Genomic DNA, 27704 nt, shown 5'->3' with positions numbered 1-27704 from the left:
TAATCTTCCCATGCGATGCCACTGATTTTACAGGGCTGTTGACAATCTCCATTTCAGATGGCTGCTCGCACCAGGTTCCTGGGAACTTAGCCCAGAACGCATCCTAATAAAACAAGAATCCTTCATTTTCGGGAGAACAAAACACAGAACCGAGTTTAGCTACAACTCCTATCTTTAAAAACACGTTACGTTTTTTTGTTTAGGAACTGGCGCACAAGGAACAGAGCCGGACGCGCTGCTGCCCAGAGCCATGGTCACATCGTGAAGAGCCCACACCCAGAGCCGGCCACGATCCGCACACAGACCCTGCGCTGCCAAAGCCAAAGCGATCAAAGTTACAGCCCAATTCACCAGCCCCGGGAAGGGACGAAATACAGAAGGACCCAAAGTCTTTAACTAATGCACTAATGACAAAGTGAAATAATTGCAAAAGGGAACCTCCTGCGTCTGACTACAGCGAGAGATGTGACTAACTGCACTTTTATAAACGCTGAGTCAAGACAACGTGCCGTAACTACAAGAGAAACAAGTTTTATCTGTGCATAGGGAGGGCATGACTTGTAGAACACTCTGGATTGCACAAAATTCTGTAGAAAAAAAGGTTTATGATCGTTTGTGATTTCAGTAGAACTTCTCCTGTAGCATAAATGAGAATGTTGTATAATTAATTACCATAGCAATTAAGATTATTCGTATTGTTCCTTAACTTTGCTCTCTCACGCAATTTTCTGCAAGGCCACCAACCCTCGCAGTGCCAGGGCTGCTGAAATTACAAACAGCAGTGGGTGTCAACCACAGCGGAGGGGGGGGGAACGGACCAAACGTGCTGAACAAATTGCAACATACTGCGTTTGGCACAAGATAAAGATAGAGGTGCCAAGGTTTAGCCCATTTCTTGTCACAGAATATAAAGTCAGAAATAAACAGGTGCAGTCTCTTAACCCGAGTCAAACCCACTATGGATAAACTCTTCTTGTCTCTCTTTACGTGTAAGAATGTTTTATAGACAAAACCAGCCCAGATTGGAGTGGGGAAGCAAATCTAAGCAGTTCAAACAGTATACAGGCATAAAAGGATGGCAATAAGGAAGAGTAGAAAGATGTGAAAGAAAACCAGTGAAAGAGTCTCCCCAGCTGGAAGACAAGAGGTGGAATGAAGCTTTTCTAATGTGCCTGTTTTATTTGACTGGGAGGTAGGTTCTGGCTTATTTTAGCAAGACAAAACCAGTTTTCTCTAGATGTAATCAAGTGTGTGTGGGGGGGAATACTCTTTCTCCTATGTTGTATCAAACAGGAGCTTCCAGATGACCAGCTGAGTCTTAATTGTGACCCAGCAATGTCCGACACCACCAACTTACAACTCTTGAGTAGCTGCTTCTGTGGTACCGCAGAGCTGCTCATCCCTTCCCTTTGCACTGATGCCCTCTACTCTGTTCCGCAGTATTGCCACTATCAGCCCCCTGGTAACAGAAAGAAGTAAGAAAGAGAGAACTGTCAAAACTAAATTGAGAAGTTACTGAACTCCAAAAATCATGCTGTGTAAGCCTAAAAAAAAAAATAAAATTACATATTTTTTTAATAAACTCAGAGGAACTAAAAGCAATACCTTCCAAATCAAAAGCCACATTTTGTACATACTGTGAGTGTACGACTCTTTCTGAGAATTAATGGGAAGCATGCATCATGCTCAGAATGCCATCTACTGGCAGAACTGGCGGGGGGCGGGGGGGGGAAGCTCCAAAGACCTAGTAGTGTGTTGTAATCTGTCATTCTAATAAAGCCAAGGTATCAGACACACGTACGCCCCACTACGGGAAGTAAAACTACCAATTTACTCCAACGGGGGAGTGCCGCTGACGCACCATGAGGAACAGCTATCTAATCAGTTAGCAATTAAATAACGTGTAGATGAGGTTGGTTTTGCATGCCTGGGGAGGGAGAGGGGGAACGCTTCCTGCTGTTGAAATATGCTGAGCCAGCAGTCTGTGTTAAGGATAGAACGGAGGAAACACACTTCAGCTTGCTGAGAAAAAAATAGCGTGCTTCCCAGCTTATTATAAAAAAGACTGCGGAGAACATTTAAACATTGCTGGCTTAGCATTAGGAACAGAGGTGTGTTTTCAGAGCCACTGAAGTTTAGTCTTTTAATGTTCTAAATTCCACATAACACACCTATGAAACCACATCGAGCTGAAAACGCAGATAAGACACTTTACTGCTTATTTGAATTATGCAAATTGTCTTTTTAAAGTATTTTATATTCGGCACTTACCTGTAACATAGCGGCAGACCATCAAATTTACATTTTTCCAAATTAGGCAGAGAACAGAAGCCACCAAGATAAGAAAGATTTAAATTTATCAAAAAAAAAAAATTACTCCTTGAACAAGCGCTAGTGCTAGACTAATACCACATCTCTTCATTTCTGCCTTTATGCCTGTGTAAGTACACACAGACCCTACATTTCGACAATGAATGGATAAAGAGGTGGGTTTTTTTTTTTCTTTCTGAAATAAGAGGGTGCTAATGAGCACTAATTTTATGGTGCATAGATGAATTTTGCAGAGAACAACAGAAAAGCAAAGATTTTGTCAGTATTTGGTAAATGAATCAGGTATATGAATACTTTCAGCTTTTATGAAGTTCAGTTCCACTTATCCAGGCCTCATACCAGAACAACTGAGGGTACTCTAATATTAAGGGCTAGAACTTGCTGTAGATCAAACTGAAAAAAGAACAGGTGAAGTGCAACTGATTCAAAGATGACTTTTTGCCCTTTTATTACTTCCTGGACAAGCACGGCTGATGCCCCATTGTCAAAAGAGAGTCAAATTGTGACAAAATATGGGAAAATACTGTTCTGGTCTGCAAGATACAACCTTCAACAGGAACACAAATGAAGTTATTAAGAATCCCATTTTACAGGCAAATAATTATAAGTGAACACTTTGAAGAACAGAGTCATCAGAAAGTGATTTGTCAACCAATTACAGTTTTAATACAAAAATGTTTAGTCCAGTCATAAGCTTAATTGTTCAAATGAAAATGAGTAGTGGAACCAAAATCTTGAACAGATGATTTGTTTCAACATCAAGCTTGTTGGGTGACAAATACAGTAACATTACTCCGGAATATACAGGTCCACACTTATCGTTGCCTAACCAGCTGCCTGGTTATCACCTGGGTACACCTTCAGGTATCGGTCCTTTCTGGGGCCGATCTTCCTGCAACACTACAGCAGCCGCATCTCAGGGGAACCGAGTTGATTTTTTGCTAATAGTATATACTGCATACACAGGTATATCTCTATATATAGTCTACAAGGATTTAGTGGGGACAGTGACTGAAGTATCTTCTCAATCTTGTGGCAGAGTCAGGGACTGTCAACGGAGTGGGGCGGAGAACCTTGCACACAGTGTATTACATCGCCTTTGCAGACACATATATATTTAGATTTTGATGGTTTAAGTTTAGCACCTGTCAGGAGTACTAAATTCAAACCAAAACATTCTAAAAACTGTTTAAAGAAAATACTGATAACCATCAAAATTTTTCTGAAAAAATCAAAATAACTATGTACACCCATGCCAATCTTAGCTTTTTCAGAAAAAAATGAAATGGCATGTAAAAAAAAAATAATACCTTTAAGTATAATGTTCTGAACTGTTATCCATTCTGCCAGGAAGTTATAATAATAGTTGTTTACAAATGGAAAAGACTGAGAAAGAAAGCACCCCCCTTTAGGGCAAAAAAGGATAAACAATTCTAGCAAACTCTAGCAAAAAAGGGAAATATTTGCCCTAAATTAACACAAAGGCAGTCTGGAAGAAAGATGGCAACTGTATTTTTATTGGCCTCTTCATAAACAACAATCAATTTTCAGGAAGAGGTTGGAGTATATTACTATTATCTGGAAAAATAATAATAAAACCAATCTTCCTACCAAATTTCATCACCTCCAAAATTGTTTTTGAATACTTAATCTAAGGTCTTACGTCTACATATTACAGTTTTGAACTTTTTATGAATAGAAATTTTAAAAAGGCAAATAGTAGTCAATTGGCATAGGGTGTCCATGCCCTAGGGGTATTACAGGGTTGAAACTCTTCAGTTTGTATTTCGACTAACTTGAACTAGCAACCATCATGCTTCCACAGAGATGTTCCCATAGACATTTACTTCCGTGATCTCTTGTTCTCAGTTAACTTAGTCTTTAATGAACCCCTGTTTTTGTTTCCAAACCCTTGAGTTGAAGTTGTTCTGTCAGATTAATTGGTTTGAAGCCATGCAAAAAGAGCAAATAGTATTTTTGGACTTCAGATAGTTTTAACTCATATGCCAAAAATTTTTATAAGTTAACAGAGCTTTGAAGGAGTTAAGGCACCCAAATGCCCAGAAAAAAATAAATACCTTGGGCTAAATACAACTAAGTGTTCAGCAGTCATTTAATTGCACAATTGTCTCCCTAATTTGTAGCATAATGCTGCCAATGTCTTTAGAGATCCTAAAATACAAATACTAGAAACTTTGCGAATGTAACAGACAAGGCATTGACAAGAGATTCTCATGGTTCATTCTATATTCCTGGCTCCTCAAGGTAACTGCTACTCCTAATGTAATTAGCATTTAGCAGCAAGATCAGCATGTTCTAAGAATGAAATAAATATTCACACAATCAATACTAATGGTTCAAATGCTCAAACACATTATTGAAAACACTAATTTTCCAATCTTTCTCCTGCCAATCCAAGATTGCAGAAACAAGACCCTTGGCAACAACGTTCACAGCTCTCAGTACCACAGAAGCTTCTGCAAACAAATTCTAGGCCTGAAGTTTTGTCATCTGTGGTGCTTGCGAGGTGTTTTACTGTGTTCGAAGCTGGTAGTCTGTAAAGGGGAAAAAACCCAAAACCACAGTTTTAGTAAATTGTCTCACTAAGAGTAGCAAATTGAGATGAAGCGATTAAAATAAAACCAGATCTTTGCTTAGAATGGCCATGATAACGAGCTCTAAAGCAATTAAGGTAATTACAGGCAGTCATGCTTCCATGCCAGAAAAAAGTTAATTAGAAAAACAACAAAAACCAAAAACACCCCCACCACTTTTCCTTGCTAACAATCTAGTATCTTTTAGTAGACAGTGTCTTACACATTTGAAAGCTGGCAGAGTGTTATGTGTGAGCAATTTCTTTTTAAATTTACGTTCCAAAAATCCCAGCTTAATTACAAAATATTTGAACAGCATTACTCAACTATCCCATTGGGTCTTTCATTAAGACACCAAAAAAGGTGACTGGAACAAGCAGCATACCTTAATCTAACATGTATCTAAACTGTACAGTTTAATACCCAAGGACGTGAGCAAACTAGTTTTGTGTGTTTCAATTTGTAGGTGTATGCTGGAGAAACAAAATAAGCAAGTTGGAGATGTCTACAGTCTATTGCCTTCCATTTACCTCCATTCTGGGTAATATAACGAACCCACGGGAGAGCCTGATAGCCACTCTTCTCAATTATCTTTAAGTAGCGAACCTGGAAAGAAAGATATGTTAAGAAATAAAGTCTCCCATGTCAGCCAAGCAGTGTTTAGCAAAACAGAAAAAAATATTTTTTTGGTCTAAAATATGTTTTATGGATAACATTGAACAGGAATCATCAAGAAGATGAGAGAAAAACTTGTGCGTTAAGAGCCTAGCATGCTAACTTGCCAGTATTTCTGTTTTCAACTACTGACCTGGATTCCTGAAGTGGTGAAATATGGAATCTCGAACTTTACACTAATGGGAGGTTTTCCTTCCTTATCTTCAGCTTCAACGCTTGGAAGTCCAAAGTGAGCTCTCATCAGGTATTCTTTTCCACCCTACCCAAAAGGGGACAGATTTTTTTTTTTCTTAAAAAATAAAAGAAAACTTGCAACAATACAAGTGGTTTTCTTAATGTCAAATGGCTGAACTCCACTATTCATTTCAGCTCTTCTACAGGGCTTAAAAGTACTTGTTTTTATTTTAAAGTACTTTTTTTTTTTTTTAAAGATGCAGATCGAATTAGGACCAGCCTGAGGCATAATTCATTTTCTTCCAGCCTCATAGTCAAAAGACAAGGGTGCCACTGACCATTCTGATTAAACGGTGACAGACAGCTCTACTACCACACGATTAGCATCTGAAAGAGCTCATGCTCATGGAACCACCCAAGAAGGAGTCTGACAAACTAAAACAGCTGCTGCTAAATCTAGGCCAAGGGATTACACCATCCACAGACATCGCTCAAAAATCTGCTCTCTCACCTAGTTCTGAAGAATTATCCCAGTTAAACAAATATAAATAACAGTATCTTAAACATTTATCAGCAAGTTCCAATCCTTCCTCCAAGGGAAAAGAGGAAGAGGCCGGTACTACTTGTCTGATACTATTAGAATTTGCTTTAGGCAGAGCCTGAACATTCATAAAATATTAATGTTAAGTAATTATTACATTATTAGGCGATAAGACTAAAAATAACACTTACTGGAAAAGATTTAATGGACCAGACAATTTCACTGTTCTCTGGAACCCATTTGACACTTCCAACAGTGGTTTTAAACTTTGGCGAGTCTGCGTCGTTTGGAACTGGAATGTGAATCTCCACATTGTTGGCAGTTGATCTACGCTTAAATTGACTTTTTGCCTGAAGAAGAAAAAAAAAAAATCAGAAAAGCAGGCCTCTAAGTATTTCCATTATGCTAGTGAGTTCAGAGAGCTGCGAGACAATTCCCCTCCACCCCAAACTACATCCTGAGAAACAGGACTGTAATACAGAGGTCGTAACTTACAAATGAAGTTTTCAAAAAGATGCAAGTCCCATAGAAATACTAAATACTTGTACAAAAATGCACATGCTGCTAGTCAAGCTTTGAAAACAAAGGGAAGAGAAGACCAAAATTTGCCGTAATTATTTTAGAACTTCTGACCTTGATCATGTACTCGATGCGGCTGTGCGAGTGTTTTTCAATCACAGACTCAATCCAGATCAGTGGTTTTACCTATGAGGGAAAAACACTTAACAGCTGTAGGTTTTACTTTGACACAGTCATTAAAATGTTGCTTCCCATAAAGCTACACTTAACACATGAACCCCACAGAAAACAGAAAGTCTGTGGTGTTCAAAATGACAAACAAGTTGTGTTTTTATTTAAAAAAAAAAAAAATTATTACACAAATGAGCAAGCATTGATATACCAACAATCAAGTGTTACAAGAATCATAGGCTTAAAAAGGTATGTCTCAGATCAATCCCTAATAACAAACACTTGCAGTCCAAAGTATTTGATAATTTAACACACTAGGGACTGAACTATGACAAGCCCTAAAAATAACTCTAATTCAAACTACTGCCCTTAAAAAAATTAATACTAAACTTTTCATTTGTCGTCTCCTGTCATAGTTGCATATTATAGACCTTCTCTATACTGAATTTTTCCTTTTCCGAAAGGAAAGTGATCCTTATCACTGTGGCCAGCAAATTCTAATAAAATTCAATGACATAAATACTGCTGTTGTCAAGCACAATGAATTGCTACACTGACATTTCATCATGTAGTTAGCTTAAAAAAAAATAAAAATCACAGGAACAATTATTTCAGAACCAGTTTCAATAGTAGTTGAAAAAAAAAAAAAAAAAGAGAGACTTATTACCAAGTTATTTCTAAACTCATTCTTACTTCCTCCAAAATGAGCAAGCACAAAGCTTTGCTATTAACGGTTAACTTGAAAACTACTATGCTACCCATACTATAAGAAAAAAAAAAAAAAAGGGAAAGCAGTTAGTAATTTTGCCTACAATCTAAAACACTATCACATAAAAAATGCAAACATCCAGACTTACGTGGGTATTAAGACGATATGACATGAGTTCAAACTCTCCATCAGGCGGAATGAAAGAAATTGTCCTGTCGTTTTCAAAGCGAGAGAGACGAACACACTGGTGAAACTTCACATCTTCCAGTTCTACTGATTTACTTTTGCCACCTAGCAGAAAATACACGTTTCAAGGTGCTACACCAAGTAAGTATGCCTGAAGTCTCATCGCAGCCAGTTACACAGCTAAGCAGTTGTCTGCTGACATTCCTCCCTTTTAGCCAACACTTTCTTTAGCTTGCTATAGGTTTTTAGGACTGCAGAAGTCCCAAGGAAAAAGAGATGAGGAAGCCTAGATGGTTACCACATATTACCATGGCGTTCCATCTTTGCTTGGTACTGTCACACAAGACCTAATGTGGTTTTCTACATTGATAAAGGGAGTATTTCTATCATCTTAGAAGAAATCCTTTCAGCTGAACCTCAAGCATCTCAAAACTTAAGACTTCAGATAACATCTTTCATGATTATTGAGATATCACCAAAATACTCACGGCCTGTATTATCAAAGAGAACTTTGTCATTTAAACCAAGGCGCAGCTCTGGCATTCCCGAGAGAAAGACTCGCATTTTAATGGATCCAACTATCTCACTCCGTAATACATTTCCGTTGGCACTGACCTGAACAAAAACAAAAAGAAAGGTAAGATGGCTCTGATGTGGTATGTTGCAACATCAAACAACACTCCCACCCCATCCCCGTGTCCCAGGTTTTCTTGGGTGTCTTTCTCCTGGGAGATTAATCCAGTAGAGTAAAACTAGATCAGGGAGGTGACAGGCACAGAGAGAGAAGGAAAGGACGTATCAGAAATCAGCAATACATCCAAATAAAGCATTATTTGTCTGCTGGATGTCCTTACAGGTACTCGGTCTCAATGACTGACATTGTTTTGAGCATCACAGTACACTAGTCGGTCTGACTTTTTATTGTACCCTTGCAGGTTTTCAGACAATAAGCCCTTTTCAACACTTCCTATCAAAATTCTCCTTAAAAGTTAAAAGGTACCCACCAAAAGGTTAACAGACTCTATAACATCCAGGAACACTTCGTTTTTCCTGTATTTTATCCCTTCTGATCTCCATGAAACAGCATTCGTAACAGTGGCAGGTGGACGCGGAGCTCCAGTTTCAAGTTTGTGACCTTCCTGAGTGATGTACCTTTACAGTCACATAATTGGCATGAAAAAGTGAAAATTAGCTTTTTTGATAACTAGACCAAGCCAAAAGATTTGTTTGTGTATGGAAGAATGCTCAAAACTTTCCAAGGAGTTTGTCACTGTAAGTGATGCAGAATGATACTTACTCTTGTAAAATTTTACTATCAGTGGTTTGTGGATAACCAAAATCCATAAGCTCATCTAACAACTCATAAATAATAACAAAATTATCCCTAATGCTCTCTTCTTCCAACTCCTTGAAATATTCAGAAAAAACCTGAAACAAAGCAACAGGAGGGAGGGGAAGAAGGAGGACATTAACTGAGAAAGTACAGCACATTCAGAATGTGTTCTTGCATCCAAAATAGCAATTTTTAAAAAGCTCCAAACCAAACCCCATAATTCACAAACAGCATTCTGTTGAGAAGATTAGCCTCAGGAAACCCACCTCAATTAAAAGAGAGCTAGAGAATCCTAGAAGCAACTCTAACTATTATGAAAAATATTTATTCTGGAGAAAATATTTTTCATGCCAGGTACAGATGAACCAAACATAGAATCTATGTGATATGCCACTACTCATGCATCAAGTTCACAATTCTCCTCTGTGTTCTCAGGTCTTGTGCAACTACTTACAGCATTGTGTCACATCCTTTGCCTACTCAGCTACAAAATATCAATTCCATTATTAGTGGTTAGGAAGATAGTTCTACAAAATAATCAAATATAAAGTAAAAATGCTATTACCACAGAGTTCTTAAAAACGTGAAAGCTCTATGCACTTCTATTTAGATCAGATTTAGACTGAACCAAGAAGAAGATGGAGGTTACTTTGGAAATTTCATACTCACCTGAACTACTTTATATAAAAATGAAAACACCAGTGATACACAAGCATTTTTCTTAGAAGTTGCAACAACTGATAAAGGATGTTCAGGAACATGCATTCAAAGTCACCATTCAAAAACATGTTTACTAAGTGCATTTTTAAAAGCCTTTAGGCAACTAGAATTGGCCAAAAAACCTAAGAGTTAATTTATGAACAGTACGTCTGGTCTAATGAGATATGAAGATAAACATTCGCGAAATAATTTAGTAGAGTAAAATTAAACTAAACACTTTTCTGCACCCTGTGCTGCTGGTGTACATTACACTACGTAAAGCATAAAACAGCTTTATCTAATAGAGCCTTCTTATGTCACTTCACCCATTCTCTCGCTTTGCTTTTAGACACAAACCCCAAAAATAATAAAGCAGCACTTGGCGTATCAGCATATGCGAGCTATTTGCAGTATAAAGGATACGATATAGGTTGTTATGTTTAATCCACATAAAACGAACTCCTCCATGTGCTAGAATAGGAGAAAGCGTCCCCTCTTCTTCCTTTTCCATAAGGATTGGCATAAAATGCTCCACCTCTGACATGTCCACATCTCCGCGGTAATTCCGACAGATAAGAACCTATAAAGACAGGAACAAAATCTTTATATTTTTTCTCTTTCATGAGATGATGTTACCATGCAAGACCAACGCACCAGATATTTGGATGGCCTCTTCAAGTAACTTTTTAAAAGTCACCAAGCTTCACTCTAGCTCCTACGCATACTATAAACGCAAATCACAAGGCCAAGATACTTTGCTGATGGGAATGCAAATCCTAATCTTTCATTGCAAAGTCACGTATTAACACTTTCCAGCGTTATTCTTCACCTATTGCTGCCCACGCCCTAATAACGCTTTTAAGATAGCAAACCATGCAACCCCTCTGAGACAAACCACCTCCAATTACGGCAGGGATTAATTACTCCAGGTGAGATGCCCAAGGGCCCTGCTAGCACCTCCCTCGGCACCTGTAAGTGCGAAGAGGAGACACAAGCCACGACTCCCCTTCTCACAGCGCCGTGTAAAACCGGGGCTGCCGGCAAGGAGGCGCCGGGAAGGGGAAAGCGGCTCCCGCAGACCCCAACGAGGCCGGGGGACCCCCCCACCATCCCGGGGCCCGACCCCCTCAGCGAGCCCGGCCCCTCCGCTTCGGCCCCGCAGAGATCGCCGCCGCCTGGGCCTCACCTTCCCCTTCAGGTCCAGCACGTAGACGGCGCTGGCCGACATCGCGCCGCCGCCGCCTCCCGCCCGGGCCGCCGTGTCGCCCGGTCACAGACACACCGACTTCCGCTTCTCCCACAGCACTTCCGGCAGGAAATGACGACACGAGACGAGACCCGGCTGCTGCGGGGAACGATACGCGGAGGGCTCCGCCGCGGAAGAACACGTTGATGCACGGCACACCAATGCTAAATAGTCCCGAGGGTCTTTTTTTTTTTTTTTTTTTTTTTTTCCCTTTTTTTCCCCCTCCCACTGCGAAACGGTCCCACAGCGCTGAAAACAGCACCAAGAGCAGGGCTAACGGCGCCGGGACGAGGGGCCGCAGCCTGAGCACCCAGGGCCCAGCCAGCAACAGCAGAGGGACGACGTTCGGGTTTAAGACCAATATTGGGGTTTAAGACCAATATTGGGGTTTAAGAGGCCGGTTAGGATTCGAAACATCAACCTGCAAGCCACGTCTCAAAGGGAGTAAGAATTGTAAAGGCGCTTCAAAAACTCCAGGCGCAAACTGTTCCCTCAGTTCGCTGCCCTTGCTTTTATAGGTAAGTCAGCACCAAAAAAAGGATGAAAGCAGCATTTTAATAAGAAGTTACATCGACGTTACAAGCTGCAGCGGACCCTCCACCTCTGAAAGAAGTCTAGAGACAAAGAAATTATACAATTCCTATAACTTACAAGAGAAGCTTATGCTCTGTGAGACTGTCAGACTCTTCACCTCCAAAACAGAGAAGTATTAGTATCAAACAAATAAAGGAATGTTTCCCAGCGGGCTCACGGCAATTGATTTTGGCCTTAATCTCACTTTAAGCACTAAAAAACCCCCAGCCCTCTGCACCTACATAAATCAGAGCTCATCAGCCAAGAAGAGACTTTGTTGAATATTTGGTTTTAAAAAACAAAACAATGAAATAAGACAGTACAAAGTCATAAACGTTCAGAAGATATATTAAACATTCAATATGGAGAATACACAGATTTACACAGCAACCCTGTTTCATACAAACAAAATGCAGCTCCTGATCCAAAGCCTTGAAAAAGCAGCCCGTTCACTTAGTCCAGCTGACTTTAGGAATGTCGTAATGCTCAGTCAGAGTATCCAAGTGCCTGTTGAAGTCCTAGGGGAGAGGAGGAGAAAGAAAACGTTTAGCATTTGGTGCCGACGTGACTGCCGTTGAGCCACAAGACATCCCCGCTTCTGTGGTTTCACAATGGCAAAACAGTTCCCCCAGCCCAACAAGCCTGCATGCTGATAAACACAGACTGGCCTGAGTAAATCAGGGTGATTTAGCTTACCTCCACCCTCTGCTTATGGGTTTTGGACGCTTTCTTCAGGATCCTCTCCATTTGCTGGGGGAAGACACAAGAGAGGCCGGTTACTTCCAGCAGTCGTAGCCCCTCAGGGGGGTTTTAACCCCCCTCCCGAGCCCCCAGACAGGGTCTGGCCCAGGCAGGGCGGCCCTTACCCTCTTCTCCTGCATCTTCTCGTAGGCCACCTGCGCCGGGGTCCGCTTATCCAGGCCGCGCTTCTTCTCCTCCTCCTGCTTCTTGCTACTCACGATCTGCTCCAGGATCTGGGCCTTGTCCTTCGCCTTCTTCTTCTTCCTGCGGGCAGAGGGCGGTCACCGCTGCCCACCCCGCTGTCCCCTCGTCCCTCCGTGTCCGTCCCCCCCCCGCCGTTTCCCCGCCGTCCCCTCACCGCTTGCCGGCCCCCAGAGCCCCGCCGCTGCCCTTCAGCCGCAGCGGCCCGCGCTGCACCGCCTCGTAGTCCGCCATGGCGTTCGCGGCCGCCGCGCAGCACTGCGGCGCCCCCTGGCGGCGCGCGGCGCCGTTGCCGCGGCAACGGTGCGTCCTCTTCCCTCCGTGAGGTAAAACCGTTACGAGCCGAAGCCGCCCCCCCGCGAGAGGGCAGTCGAGAGATCCGGGCAGCGCCAAAAAAACCCCAAAACAACCAAACCCCAAAACACCGGTCCCAGCCCTCCCCGCACACCTTGTTCCACGCCGAACGGAACAATTCTGAATAATTTTTGGTTATTTGAAGGCGCGCCGGGTGGGTGAGCCTGGCGTTCCTTCGCTGAGGGGAATACATTTTCCGCAGGAGAGAGGGGCCCACCCAGCTGGACGGTAGGAATGACCAAGAAATGAAGGTTTTACAACCTGCCCGTGATCAATAAATGAGGCAGCCTGCCACATGTTGTAGTTGTGCTGTCAGTTCCTCCTTCTAGCCTTGTTTTTCATATTTCATACAGCCAGTAACATCACATTTCTGTTTGTGTGTATAAACTATATACTCGCAGGTATTTTAAGTGTAACGGCCATACAGGTATCAACATATATGTATCATGGCACACAAATAATTGTTAACTAGTGGGAATGTGTATTAACAGATAATGCAGAATAAAGGGAGCGAGTGGACTTTATAGCGACTACCTCCAGTACAAACTACCATTAGCATTAGTGAGAAGGGAAGGACAAGGGGTTACTACCAGTGTTACTGATTTCTAGCATTTGGTGTTAATTCTTAAAGAAGACAGACATTGCTAAGACTTTTCAGTTAATTTACCATGTTTGAAGGAATGAAAAAGTATGATCCATTAAGTCCACCTGCTGCTTCAAAGACACAAACAAGAAGCTATTAGTTGTTTGGCTAAATACTGTAACAGGAGTCTTTGTTGTGCACACAGGAGACAGGTGGGTAAGAGCCTTAAGTAGCCAGACTGAAGATTTGATGAAATGCTTCTATTATGATACTTTACAGCCTGTGCAACAGGGAAGCTGGTTACTTGATCCTCTGCTATACCTGAACCTCATTGTTGCAGCTTTTAATAACTGAATATCCAGACCTCCTATAAAGGTGCCTTTGAGGAAAGAATGATGGGACAAGAATCAGCATTCAGAGCCAGAAATGGGCAACAAACAAACCATTTTCACTCCAGAGCAGCTGGATGCATATCAGGTATAAAACAAACTAAAGGGCTGTTTGGACAGAACATGGAATAATGGTGAGGGTTTTTTTAAAACAATCTCTTTTTAAAATTATTAAGTAGGACTACTAAATTACAGCAAAGATTTTAGTAACATGGTTTGATTCTTACATCAAGAAGAAGGGTTATAAAATACTCCTAATTATATGCCAAAAAGAAAAAGCTTTCACGCTTGGCCACGTATATTACAATATGACTTCATTCAAGTCACTGTACCAATGCATGCTGAAAACTGTCATTACATGTTCTATCTTTTCTTCTTTCATAGGACTGCACATTCTTTACAAGGAAAGAAATTCTGAGGTGAGTCTTGTATATGCATTTTGTGGGTAAAGGGCAGACACTGCTATAAAGACAGGTTACATATAGGGTGAGGTATTTTAAAAATAATTTTTTAAAGGATTTACACAAATTTAAAGTGATACCTTTGGACAATTTGAGCATTTTTGTTGCTTTTTTTTTAGGTACAAACCCTATGTTATCTATCCTAAATTGAGCCAGAATTCTAGATTTTGTATTAAGGTACCAGACTTTATTGATCAGAAATAAATTTAACAAGTTATATTTTAGTGCATACTTTGCCAGTGACATCCATGTTCCTCACCTTGTTTTGTGACAGATAGATACTTCAAAGTATACTGATACTCTTTGGAATACTTTGCCTGGTTTATGAAAACCTTAACGATTGTGTCCAATTTTCTTCACATTTTCTTCACATCTTCTTGTAAATAATCATACTAATACTCTAAGGTGCATTTTCCACGAAGCCTTCATGTGCCTCATCGAACACTGCATTTAGTCTCTGGCCAAAGGATCTGATGGAGGCAGGTTTGGTATTCTGTTCATGTGGGACTGAGAGTCTTCACTGAAAACCTGAACTTGTTCTCCTCTTGTTAAAAATACTTACCCAGATAGTAACGTACATAATATTGAAGTTACGTTTGCCATTCCTGACCATTGGGCGTACTAACAGAAAGGGAAGTGTTCAGTTTCTGCATCTCTCAAGATAGCATCACACATGATTTGCTAATTTCTCTGAAGGGCAGAGTATGAGTGACAATTTTGTACAGGGCATGTCCCTCTTTAGAACCTTGATATCTGTGTGTGAATTCTATACAGGATAAAATACGAATGGTTCTGTAATAACTGAAATCTAAATCTGTCTCCTTTCCACATAGTAAATAGAGGCCAGAACCATAATCGTGTCATGACTAAGACATTTATTATTGATAAGGATCCCTTTTAAAATTCTGTCCTATTGTTTTGTTGATAACAGCTGTAAATGGGATCCTTACTCTAGCACAAGACCTGAAGCAAATAGCATGCTGAAAAAGTGGTAAATACATTCAAATTATTATGCACATTTTCTGCCTCTTGAACCCGAGTTCTGTGGAAAAAACGGAAGATACTTGGGGTGGTTAAAAAGCTGCTAGAGTTGGTCCCAGATCTCTCTCCCTGCCCGTGGCTTTAGGCATTCAGGGTTTCATTTTGACGTTTAAACTGGATCTTTCATGCTCCAGTTTAAGCCCAATATTTTTTGTCACATTCATTATGGATTTGGAAAACAGATCCCTTTTGCCTTGCCACAAGTTTTTGTGTGTTTGGAAACTGATTAGGTGGACCTTCGGACTAAAGGTCTTCTGCCTTGTTATCATAAACACATAAATCATAACTACACTACATGCCTGAACACCATTGCTGGCAATGTAGAAGTAAATCTGAAACTTTGTAAAGATCAGTTTTCAGATACACGGTATCTGTGTATATTGTGTAGTGGTTTGGCTGCCTGACGTGTGTAAGCATTTTCACCTAGTTGTTTTGTAGGCATGAAGGTTTTGTTTTCACCAGTTACACTGTGTTGTTCTTTTTAATACTGTCTCTTCCACCAACAACTACAGAGTATATTAAATGTTAGTGACTGATATCATCCACCTGGTAAAGGATGAAAAATGTGAAGAATGATACAGAAAAGGCAAACACATGGTTCTCAGTGGTCTAAAAAACTTGTTCCCTAAACAAGCCTTTCTTTCTATTTCAGACTGTTTTACAGATACCGAGATCTAGCCCCACAGCTAGTTCCACTTGACTACACAGATAAACCAGACGTGACGCTTCCCTATGAACTCATTGGCAGCATGCCAGAGCTGAAGGTACAGAGCAAGGAACACAACTAGAATCAAGTGACACATTTCAGTTTAATCTACCCTTTTTTAATAATTCATCCAGTACTAATTGCTGGGAGGCTGAAATACAAATAAATTTTGGCTATTGAAGTCAAAAGTCTTTCTGGAAGCTTCTAGTGATTCCCTGGAAACACCCTGAAATTGCACAAAAGTTAAAGAAGGCTGCAGCTGTGTCTACCCGATATAACATTAGACAGGAGCACAATAGCAGAAAGGGGAGTATTTGCCAAAAAAGGGGTTACAACAAAAATAGTCTTGCTCCAATTGTGTCTTATCTGCACTGAAATAAATGCTAGTAAAGATGACCTTCCCTTGCTCCTGTGTTCTGTTGCCCAGGACAATCCATTTCGTCAGCGGATAGCAGAGGTTTTCTCAGAGGATGGAGACGGCAATATGACTTTAGATGATTTTTTGGACATGTTTTCAGTGCTGAGTGAAATGGCTCCCAGAGACTTGAAAGCTTATTATGCTTTTAAAATTTATGGTGAGTGAGACATGCATAAAAAATAAACCTTGTGGAAATCCTGCAGCTTCACGTAGGGATGCAAAATAATCATTTTGTCACCACAATGATTTCTAGTTAGGTATGTTTCTAATGCAGCCTTTTTTTTTTCATTGCATTTGAATGTCCGTTCTCTCTCCTAGAAACTTCTGGTCTTCTTTACCCTTTTGTCTCTTCTCTTATTTGTTTGGGATTAGGATTTACTATAAAATTTACAACCTGAAATTATCTGCAGTTTTCAAGAGCTGATAAAAATTTAAGAAATACTTCTGTCTGAGGGGCTGCTTGGAAAAGTGCAGCACAAGGGATTTGGCTGCCCATAAATCTGTAGCATGGTTTTGGTAGGGGGAGGTGGGAGGCAGGGAAGCACACTTCTAGCATTTTTCTCCAAGGACAAATTTAAAGGTTCATTGTGGGTTGGGTTTTTGGGGGTTTTTGTTGTTTGGTTTTTTTTTTTTACAGTACCATTTTCAGTTACTTCCTTTATGATCAGCTAAAGTCAAACAATGTATCAAACAAACAAAATCTTCTTTTGCAATGTAAACTGTACGTGATTCAGCAAAGATGTTAAAAAAGTGAACCCCCACCAAAACTGAACAGCCCATTCTCTTCCTTTAACTTCATACTATTTCTTGCATTTGGTTCAGTAGTAGTGATTTGCCAGAATGATTTAATTATGGCTAAGCTATGTTTAGCCATTCAACTATTTACAATTGTTAGCCTTATGCATAAAAGGAGAAATTATTCCAGGATTTTTATTTTGTTATTGAATTTTTATACAAGCAAAGACAGATAACTTCATTTCCAATTTGAAAGTTCTATTTACATAAATACATTACGGCCTGGGAACCAAACCCTTCCTATTAGGTCTTGGCAGTCAACCATATAAAATGCTGACTTTTGTAACTTTGAATTCATTTTGTTTCCTTTGACAGATTTTAACAATGATGATTACATATGCAAATCAGATCTAGAGAAAACTGTTAACAAATTAACCCGAAATGAACTTACCCCAGAAGAAGTTAGCCTTGTATGTGAAAAGGTGATTTATGAAGCTGATGTGGACAACGATGGCAAGCTGTCTTTGGAAGACTTTCAGCATATGATAATACGAGCTCCAGATTTCCTCAGGTAATATTTGCTTTTAATTTCTAACACAAAATTGCTCTTAGTTTTTTTGTCAGAAGTCTCTGAAGCGTGTTTTACGTCTCCTCAGCCATTACAGATCACCACTCTTCCCTGACAAGTTTCTAGTACAGCTGCCCACCACAAACACTGGGAAAACAGAAGCTTGGAAAAGTGTGGAGGCTTCTTGACTTGCTTTTTGAACCTCTGATGTACTTTTTACATGACAAAAAGTCCTGGTAATTTAAAAAGTTAATATTAGCACTTAGGGTCCATTGATAGGTATATGAGATTAGCTCACTCAATGCATAACATAGTCTTAATGTGGTTTCTGATGCATGTCTTACACAAAGCAGCACTCCAAATCTTGTGTTTATTTTATGTACTTATTCTTTGCAAGTGCTTTGCAAAACAAAGTTTCCCATTTATTATAGAGTCCTAGGATTAAGTGTAGTGAATCCCTTTGAATAGAGTGATACATAAGTGATCATTACTTCCTCTTTCTAATAGCACATTTCACATTCGAATCTGAATCTAGTGAAACATGCAGATGGAAGTGCTTCTTGAACCTTCAACAACTATTACTTCACCCGAGATTACCACCCATGAGAGAGCAGAATGAGAGGAGCAAAGAAGACAATTTCTGGTAACTTAACCAGTCAGAGAACTCTTGTCTCTTGTTTACCTCCTTAAAGGAAGAATTCATTAAGCTCTTCATCAAGATTTCCCTGTAACTTAACAAAATGTCTATTCTGTCCCCTCTGCTAGAGTAAATCTGGCCTAGACAGTGTGATGGGAAATATTTTTTTAAAGTTCAGACACCACCAGGTACTAAAGGAACTTGTATCAAATTATAGCTTCAAAAAAAAAGTCCTAAGCAAACGCCTTAACCAGTAAAAAAAACTTGAAAATAGTTTCAAAAACATTATGGTTCATCAAAATTGTGTAAGCAACTCCTCTGATCAGCTACAGCCTTAACAGACGGTCCAGTGAATCGATTTGCTGAAGTATTCTCCTAGTGTGTCACAGACATCCATTATGGGTTCTGAGAAGAATATAGAGAAGAGCTCTCTATTTCAGAATTTATAATGAAAAGTCAACATACTTTAAAGGACAAAAGAAGCTACCCCAGGTTCCTGTCCCTCTTTTCTCTTCTTAGAAATATCCTATTTTCCACATGGGAATCCATATGCATGAATGAGGAACAGGACTGACAAACTAAGTTTGTAAAATTCTCTTTTCATAAGAAGTTTATTTATGCAGTGCTCAGGGTCCTGTACAACAGAGTAAAAACATACATACTGTAATAAACAACAGTTTTGTTTTTAATACAAACATGAAAATCAATGAGAAGTGTTTAAGAAAGCAGTTGTAATGTGGGAAGGGTGGCAGCCAAAAGTGGTCATTCTAAAAACACAATTTACAGTTGTTTTTAAAAATATTGGGATGCATTAAGTTCCCTTCAAACAAAGTCATAGGCCCAACTCGTGCTCAACGCAGAGCATATGATTCCTGCAGAAAGGGTAGAGAGACCAGCCCGCTAAACTTGTACTACCTACAGAAACAAAAACTCCCAATGATCAGTGAAAGAGATGGGTCAAAGAATAAGGCAGCCTGAAATAATCAGACTGCACATTACCATTAACGTTCGATTGAACAGATCATTATTTAATCTACAAATGAAGACAGAAGTCAGTCATCATTCTTTCCCAACCACTATGAACTTCTAGTACAAATGCAGACCATCCTCTACGCAGCTGTTTGTCCATTTCCTCTCCAGCATAAACACCAGCCATTTCAAGTTCAAGAGAACAAGAAATCACGGTAGCTTTTGAGCATGATCATCAGACAAAGACACCGCCACAACAATAAAACCCTTAACAATTGTCAGTGAGATGATTAGCATCTCACGTGGAAGGAGAGACCAAATAATTTTCAGCAGCAGTAAAGAGACTTACAATAATCCATAGGATTTATAAATCTGAGGCTGAATGTCTGATGCTGGCATAAGGCTCGGATGTCAGGGAACATTAGATGTGCCTATCAGCATAGGACCTAGACAACGTAAGTGTTGAAATGGTGAAGTGTTAAAACAGCAGTTCCACCATTTATTGACAGATGAGCTACTGACAGGTCTACACCTGAAGGGGTGAAGACTATCTGATATATTGCAACCAGCCTCAAAAATAAGGTCAACCACAGAATTCCATGATACTCGTTAAAGTAAGGGAATTTGAGAACATGCTCAAAAATGGGTTTGTTTCTCTACAAACCAAGTGTTAATCGATTACCTGAAATTTTAGTGGCATTTAGACACTGAGAATGTGTAGTAAGCACATAGTTTTTTGGATCTACTTAAATTCCTCAGTTTTACAAATTTTGTATCCAATTTCAGGTTTTTTCCTCCTTAGTTAAAGAAAGCTTAGATATAAATACCTTACTGTATGTATTTACGCAGTACCTCTTTTGATCATTGTGTTTTCCATATCATTCATACTTAAAAAGTACAGTAATTTAATTATGTGATGGAAACATCAACTACATACTGTACTTCTCCAAGATGCGATGTCTGCATTTAGTGACACACAGCCAAGCATACATGGAACTGCAGTGTCTTTAACCTTTTGCTGTCCTACATTTCCATTTTAGGTTTCACATTGCTTACACTGATTTAATTTCTGTGTAGAGTCTGTATACCCTAGAAGTACAGTGATGACTGTAGTCACAGTAACTGTATGAAACTTCCTGAGATCAGACAATAATGTAGTTGTTCATTGAGTAAAACCAATCATTTCATAAAAGGAAACAATGCTATAAATTAGGTACATAAACATATGTGCAACAACCAGCATAAGTTTAAACAAAAGGTATTCACATACAAAGAGTTAGCTTTGAATGCAAAAGAGTAACTTAAGATTTAGAAAATGAGGAGTGAACAACACAATTCCATCCTTCAAGTTTTATCCACTTGTAAATTAGTATGGTTTGCTTTCTCATCAAGATGAATTATTGATTTAGACACTGTCGACAGGCAATGCCCAGTATCACAGTGGATACTGTGATACCAACTTGGACTAACCACTTATTTTTCCAGTCACTTTGAAAAATAAGTCTGGCTGTACCATCTGGCTGTATTAAAGTAGAAGGATGGATGCAAGACAATCCACATTTACTACTAAGCCAGAAACAAATCATTAACCAGATCAGTTTTGTGTAGGAAAACAACATTCAGACCATGCCTTAATCACCTCCCCAATTCTGCCTCAATTTCTTGAAGCATACACAAAGTCTTTCTTTAAAAGCATCCTTATCTCAAGATAGAAGCATTCCTTGTCCAATCTATAGCTCTGTATTAACTACACTTTGAAGCATATACTGACTAGAAGCATACACTGACTAGAAGGCTTTTCAGTAGCTTAACATGGTTTTATCCTACAAATACACCTGCCTGTAATCCACTATGGTGCATGTTCACCAAGTCCTCATGCTAAAAAGCCATGAGTAAACAAAACAAACCCCCATCATAAGGTTCTGGTTAAAGGAAAGCTTTATGTATGATTTTAATCATGAACAGATCTCATTGTAATCTGCTAGCTATTAAAAAAAAAAAAAAGGTTGGTAGCATATAAAATGCATTTTTATAAACCAGTAACTTATACAGTAAAATTTCCTTTTTCCATTTTAGAAAAACAGGCAATATTCCTGTTGAGCCCAATTGCATGCTGCAGATTTATAAAGTTTAATTATGAATCTGATAGATCTTTAACTACAGTAACACGAGTGCTACTCTGAGGCCAGAATATAATACCATAAACTTGAAGAAAACAAAACTGGTGAGTAAATTCATTAACTTTAAAATCAGCTTTAATTTTACCCTTAAGTGCAGTTGTCAATGTAAACAAAGCATGTTAACAATTCCAGTGAGTTGCAGGACACAGCTGATATGTTCATTTCAGTTAAATACACCGTAATTCCAATCACTTGACAGCAGACTTTGAAGTAGATGGCTCTTACTGGCTCCTTTTGTCAGTCTAATTAAGAGTCAGGCTTACAGCCTCTGAACTAAGAGCAATTAGCTACCTAAGAGCTTTACTTGGCTGTTATATATTTTATACATCGGAATGTAATAGACTGTGTTTATAGGAATAAATACATAGAATATTTCCACGGAGGACTAAACATCATTTGCATTGATGCACGCTATTAACAGGTCTGTTGCTGCTTGAAATCTGAAATGATCAATACACAGCAGCAAGGCAAGTCTCAGTTTAAAAAAGTCTGTTTTCAGAAAGTGTTCATATGTGCAACATTTATTTGCATATGTGAGCAAGTGTGCATGAGAACACACAACTGGAAGCAGTGCAATACATTTTCTCGTCACAATTTAAAACCAGCTACTACATCATGACAGATCTGGAGTCATTCTCAACTGGAGAAGAAAACGCCACCCATTGTAATGTTAGATTTTGAGGGAGTGTCCCTACCTGAACCATGGTCTGTTTCTCTAAGAACAGACAACAGATCATTTGCATGGGACTCACTGTAGCTATCATCTCCTGTTAAACACGTCTAAACATCTGGAGTACTTAATTAAGCATGGTCAAGTCTAACATGGATAAAGTACTTCCTGATGGCAAGGATCCATTATATTTACAGCACACTTTGGTTTTTTAAAAAAATAGAGATTCCTTTGAGGAGGATTTTTTTTTTTTTTTTTGCAAAACTTCAATTGTACTTGTGGATTGTCTACAATAACGCAACTGAGTAAGTAACAGGCAGATAAAGGATTTTCTCTGGAGTAGCAAAGAGGTGGAGAAGCAGAAAGCTTCCTTCTACCTTCTGAAAAGGTATAAGCCTGTCCTGCTTACGTAAGTGCATTTACTTGATGTTTTGATGCGATTGTTCCATATGCATCTATAGACATGGATATGCACATGTATCATGTACACATACCTGTACTTTATTAACGTTGGCATTTCAGTTTCTTATTTTGATCATAACTTAATCTTTCTAATTTGGATACATTATATATATGAACAAAAAGATTGAAGCCTGTCAGCAAAGGTTCTATATCACAGGTCACGTTTGATCTGTACTCCCTCTGCTAGACAATACGCATGCCCAGTGGCAATCTGACAAAAATAAACTTGTTTCATCTCCAAAATTGAAGAGTCAGACAATTACTAAAATAAACGATTTCTTATTCAGATGGTCACAAAGTGACAAGGTATGTTGAAAATGCTAAGTCCACAGACAGAGGAAATCTCACTCAGAACAGGCACAGTCCAGTTCAGCTGAGCAGATGCTCAGATTAAGGCCGTGTCCCTCACAGAAGAACACATCGGAAAAAGCTGCTTTTCTTTTGCTGGTCTGGTGTGATTTTGACTCCCTGGTTGCTGCCTTGCGGGCTATTGCCTTCCTGAAGATGCAAAGAATATTCAGTTACTTATTTATACTGAACCGCTTCTAGCATCCATACTTCATCTATTCATTTTCTTGAATCAAGCCTGCCATACACAAAAAACCATTGCTAAAACCAACAGGAGTCTTGACTCATTTATCTGAGCCTTACATCAGCTGCTACAAGAAGTCGGAGAACTGCATCTGCTACTTTTGGCTTTGACTAACGTGCACCGCGCCTATTCGTCTTCTTTCTATAAACTCAAAGACAGCAGAGATTAAAAAAAAAATTTATAGGACATGTTTGGCTCTTGCTGAAACACTTAGGAATCGTCAGCAAGACTCAAAATATCACAGCTCTGTCAGCACACGTCTGGTCACATGAAGGTGGAATGCTCAGTGAAAGTAGAAGGAATCTTTGTTAGCTTCATTTTGTAAGGAACAAACCGACATTGATACATATTTATTTGTTGTGCAAAAGGTAACCCAACCGCTTCTCAGGATGCTTTTGCAGAAGTTATCAAAAAAATTAGTTCTTTACCTATTTTTAAACATACTAGTTTCAAGACTACCCTGAAGTATGAAGCGGGCCTCCTATATGACTAATTTTTCAGACCACAAGAGCAAGAAATATCATTAAACTGCTCTACCACTGGCCTGACTTGCAATAAAATAAAGATAATTTTATTTAGGAAACCTCAACCATTGCAGCTAATTCCTGAAATGCAGAGACAATTTTTATACAAGACGGCCAGAGAGTAGCTTGACAAAACTAAAAATAAATTTCTATAACCCCCATGAAAGAGACGACAAAGTATTTTTTATACACTGTGAAGCAGTACTTGCTATTTGGCTTTTGGTTGTGGGTCGTTTGTTTTTTTTTTTCTTATTTAAATACAGCGTGGACCAAGTAAAGGTTACTCACCAACTTCTTGTCCATTTTTGCTTTGATGTCTCTTGCAAGAGTGAAAAATGCCTGCAACAAGTAAACCACTTAAGTGTTAATATATTCTAACATTTTTGTTTAGCGATAAGCTGCCTTCCCAAGTTTCTACATACACTAAACTCCTGAAGAACAGCAAGTTTTCAGGTTCCCCCCACCCCCCTCCAGGTTTTCATGCTCCTTTTCTAACCCCATTACCCCATTTCTGAGCGTGAAAACCACCACGGCACAACCTGGGCTTACGTAGAGGGAAAACGCCACCCTTTGTCAATCACATTATTGAATGCAAAGGCCTAAGCCCAGTTTTTCAGTGTGCCGCCCTGCCGCCGTTTGCTCTTAACACCCTTGTGCTACGCTCTAAGCACCCACTTCAATTTAAATAAATCGGCATAACGTTGGCTAGACAACGCCTTCATGGAACGCACGGGTATGTACTTAATAACCCATCCGCAGTATCTAACAACGGAGTTTTGCACCCAGCCAGGACGGGTGAGTGTTCTTATTGCTTGTTTGCATAAATAAGTCAATACATATAAGAGAATGGTTATAGTACTTACGTTCTCTATGTTTATATTTGCTTTTGCGCTGGTCTCCATGAATTTAATTCCAAAACTTGCAGCAAGCTGAACAAAAGCAGGTTTCGTGTTAGTTGGATAATTACAGGAACAGCTCTAAATATAACCAACTGCGCAGGATCTGCCCCTTCTGGCGTGATTCATAGCAACTTGGGGATTTACTCAAGCAGAAGAATTTGCACAAATCAGGAACTAAATCTCGTTCCTATTAGTATCTCTTCTTGCTGGGCTTTTTTCTGCTGTTTCACACTCTGCACACATCTTCATCTGCTCCTTTGTCTTTTATTTTATTTCTTGCATGGGTATCCGGTCAGTCTCGTAACATCTGCAGCGCGTAGAAGCACCTTCCCTGACTAAGTAACATCCGACGCCAGAAAAGACAATCCTGTCTACCTTGTCTCAGTGGCTTTCAGTCAAAGAGAGATGTTTCCTAAATGTCAAACTCTAGCATGCTTTTTCTTCCTTTTCCTAAGAAAAAAAATCCACCTCGTTGCTTCGCACCTAATACATCCTGACCAGCTAATCGACAAGAATTCTTAACAGCGACTCATCTTTTAATCAGAGTGGGGAAATGTCCTGCAACTACACCTTGGGAAATGTTCAATAGTTCCGCTTAGGAACACCACCGAGGTACCAAGGAGGTGTACAGACCGTAACGAATGCAGGTTTTACGCTCCGAAAAGTCTAAGCTGAAATATGTTAAAGCTATGGCACTTACCTTCTCCCCTTGCTCTCTAGAAACTTGTCTTTTGTCATTTGCATCACATTTGTTCCCAAGGATCATTTTTTCAACATCTGGAGAGGCGTGCTGAGATAGAAACAGATCAAAGAAAGGACTTTGGCTTGGGTCTTTTTAGACAAATATTGTCAAAAAGATGAAGCGCACATCAAGGACTTCACATGGAGTGCCAAGCATCTTCCGCAGATTTACGGGCTCCCCCAAGCCCCTCATCCCAGCAGCCCGGCGCGTGTCCTGCGTAACGACAGCTCTCGGATCACTTGTTGTGGCAGGAAAACATCAACTTTTCGGTCCCCTCATGGCTGGAAGGGCTACAGTCCCCCCGGCTGGCTCTCGTGTCCCAGCACAACGGGCTACTGTTAACCAAGGCGTTCCAGAAGGTATTCCTGGTTTTCATTCAATTTATTTTCCAGGCACCCTTCAGCACATGAATCCAAAAGAAAGGTAATGCTTCTGAAGCAATTAATTTTCAACTACTTTTGGAGGAAGAAATTGCATCTTTTATTATTCAATAAGTAAATAGAGAAATTACCTCTTCAATATTCCTGACCCAGTTCCGAATGTTTTCAAAAGATTTTTCATTGGTGATGTCATAGACTAACATAATGCCCTAAAGATTAAGAAGGAGACAATTTCAGCTAGCGTCAGTTTAAGCAAGAGTTAAAGACTTGACCACAGCAGAAAGGAGCAACTTATCAAAGACTATTTTTAAACCAGTTGGTTCACACTTCCACACAACACTGAATCGCAGTTTGTGCCTGGCTAGATAAGGTGTGCGGGACGCGTATTTTAGAGCGAGTCACGGAGGGAAGCTGCCCCTACGAGCTCCCACGTCGCTCCAGCACAGTCCCAGCACCGCCTGAAACAGGAGCGCCGCTGTAAACATTTAGCTGGGCAGAGTTTACGTGCCAGAAGACATCGGCAGTCGCGCGCATTCCGCATTAAACCCAGCCGATCTGTGACAGCTGGATCGCCCGCGTTAGGTTTAGCATCACCCGCACGGCTCCTACCATTGCTCCCCTGTAGTAGGCGGTTGTGATGGTCCGAAATCGCTCCTGCCCGGCAGTGTCCCTGGAACAGAGAGAACGCGGGGGCTCATGCAAACCACCGACGGCAACACGCTCAAGTCAGAGCCACCGCAAGGTTTAATGAATTTGAAGCAGTCTTTAGGTGCGCTAAAACTATCTTTTAGTTTCTAAGACATTGTGAACCGCTGAAGGGCACAACTAGGGTAAAGACTTCACGATAACATCACCGCCCCGCACCATGTGGACACCCGGCCACTGGACGTTAACTTCAGAGAAAAGTCTTACCATATCTGTAGTTTAATTCTCTTGCCATCTAGCTCTATAGTTCTAATTTTAAAATCAATACCTGAAAAGAGAAGCAACTACATTACTCTCGGTTCCTGCCGAAAGCCCAAATTCTCATTTCTTCCCTCCCCCCTCATTTCGCCGCTCGCATTTTCAGGCTCAGGACGAGCGCCAGCAGAGCGTCCTCCCCTTCAGCGAGCCAAAAGAGCCGCCCGGTTCGCAAAGGCGGCTCACGTCCCGCCGCGCAGCCGAGAGAGCGGCCGGAGCCGAGACCGAGCTCCAGCCCCGAGCCCCGCAGGACAGGACAGCCCAGCCGGGCCGAGCCCAGGCGGCGGCAGGGCCGGGCCGAGGCGGCGGCAGGGCCGGGCTGCCGCCCCCCCACCCCGAGCCTCGGAGCCACCGGCGCCGGCAGCGAACCCGCCCCGCTCCGCTCCCTCGGCCCGGGCCGGCCGCCATCCCCGCTCCTCCGGGCGGAACGAGCCGTTTCCAGGCCCCGAACCGGAGCCGCCGGGCGGGACCACCGGCCGGTGCGGCCGCCCCCGTGCCCTCACCGATGGTGGAGATGAAGGTGGCGTTGAAGGCGTCCTCGGAGAAGCGGAAGAGCGCGCACGTCTTCCCCACGCCCGAGTCGCCGATGAGCAGCAGCTTGAAGAGATAGTCGTACGTCTTCGCCATGTTCGCGGGCGCCGCCCCTCCCCGCCGCGCCCGCCCCCCGCGCCGCCTCACCGGCCGCGCCCGCCGCCCATCACCGCCCGCCGCGCGCTTATTGGCCGAGCCCGGCAGGAAGGG

General features: G+C 40.8%; 4 protein-coding genes across 6 annotated transcripts; 1 reads left to right on the top strand and 3 right to left on the bottom strand.

Annotated features, from left to right (window-relative positions):
• Positions 1-2754: 2754 nt before the first annotated feature.
• On the bottom strand, positions 2755-11284 carry AP1M1 (adaptor related protein complex 1 subunit mu 1). Its single transcript, XM_069790299.1, has 12 exons — positions 11119-11284; positions 10356-10512; positions 9903-9970; positions 9198-9328; positions 8905-9052; positions 8389-8515; positions 7863-8005; positions 6949-7020; positions 6507-6665; positions 5734-5859; positions 5456-5531; positions 2755-4886 (listed from the first exon to the last, which is right to left on the bottom strand). The coding sequence occupies exons 1-12, from the start codon at positions 11158-11160 to the stop codon at positions 4864-4866; spliced, it is 1272 nt and encodes a 423-aa protein (XP_069646400.1). The 5' UTR covers positions 11161-11284; the 3' UTR covers positions 2755-4863.
• Positions 11285-11714: 430 nt separating this feature from the next.
• On the bottom strand, positions 11715-12994 carry FAM32A (family with sequence similarity 32 member A). Its single transcript, XM_069790309.1, has 4 exons — positions 12851-12994; positions 12618-12756; positions 12448-12501; positions 11715-12269 (listed from the first exon to the last, which is right to left on the bottom strand). The coding sequence occupies exons 1-4, from the start codon at positions 12925-12927 to the stop codon at positions 12201-12203; spliced, it is 339 nt and encodes a 112-aa protein (XP_069646410.1). The 5' UTR covers positions 12928-12994; the 3' UTR covers positions 11715-12200.
• A 706-nt stretch (positions 12995-13700) lies between these two features.
• CIB3 (calcium and integrin binding family member 3) lies at positions 13701-18943 on the top strand. Of its 3 annotated transcripts, none has more exons than XM_069790305.1 (6): positions 13701-14107; positions 14404-14438; positions 16174-16285; positions 16655-16802; positions 17756-17951; positions 18484-18943. In XM_069790305.1, the coding sequence occupies exons 1-6, from the start codon at positions 14057-14059 to the stop codon at positions 18593-18595; spliced, it is 654 nt and encodes a 217-aa protein (XP_069646406.1). In that variant the 5' UTR covers positions 13701-14056; the 3' UTR covers positions 18596-18943. The 3 variants fall into 3 exon arrangements, with proteins under 3 accessions (XP_069646406.1, XP_009919272.1, XP_069646407.1); XM_009920970.2 differs by having other exon boundaries at positions 18456-18583; XM_069790306.1 differs by lacking the exon at positions 18484-18943 and adding an exon at positions 18037-18142.
• Positions 18944-19164: 221 nt separating this feature from the next.
• RAB8A (RAB8A, member RAS oncogene family) lies at positions 19165-27649 on the bottom strand. The gene is made up of 8 exons (XM_069790307.1): positions 27467-27649; positions 26916-26976; positions 26613-26673; positions 26135-26212; positions 25582-25671; positions 24846-24911; positions 24271-24321; positions 19165-23364 (listed from the first exon to the last, which is right to left on the bottom strand). The coding sequence occupies exons 1-8, from the start codon at positions 27588-27590 to the stop codon at positions 23272-23274; spliced, it is 624 nt and encodes a 207-aa protein (XP_069646408.1). The 5' UTR covers positions 27591-27649; the 3' UTR covers positions 19165-23271.
• Between the last annotated feature and the right edge of the window lie 55 nt (positions 27650-27704).

The sequence above is a fragment of the Haliaeetus albicilla genome, chromosome 8 (assembly GCF_947461875.1).
Source record: "Haliaeetus albicilla chromosome 8, bHalAlb1.1, whole genome shotgun sequence".
Taxonomy (NCBI): Eukaryota; Metazoa; Chordata; class Aves; order Accipitriformes; family Accipitridae; genus Haliaeetus; species Haliaeetus albicilla.
This window is presented reverse-complemented; position numbering and strand designations above follow the sequence as displayed.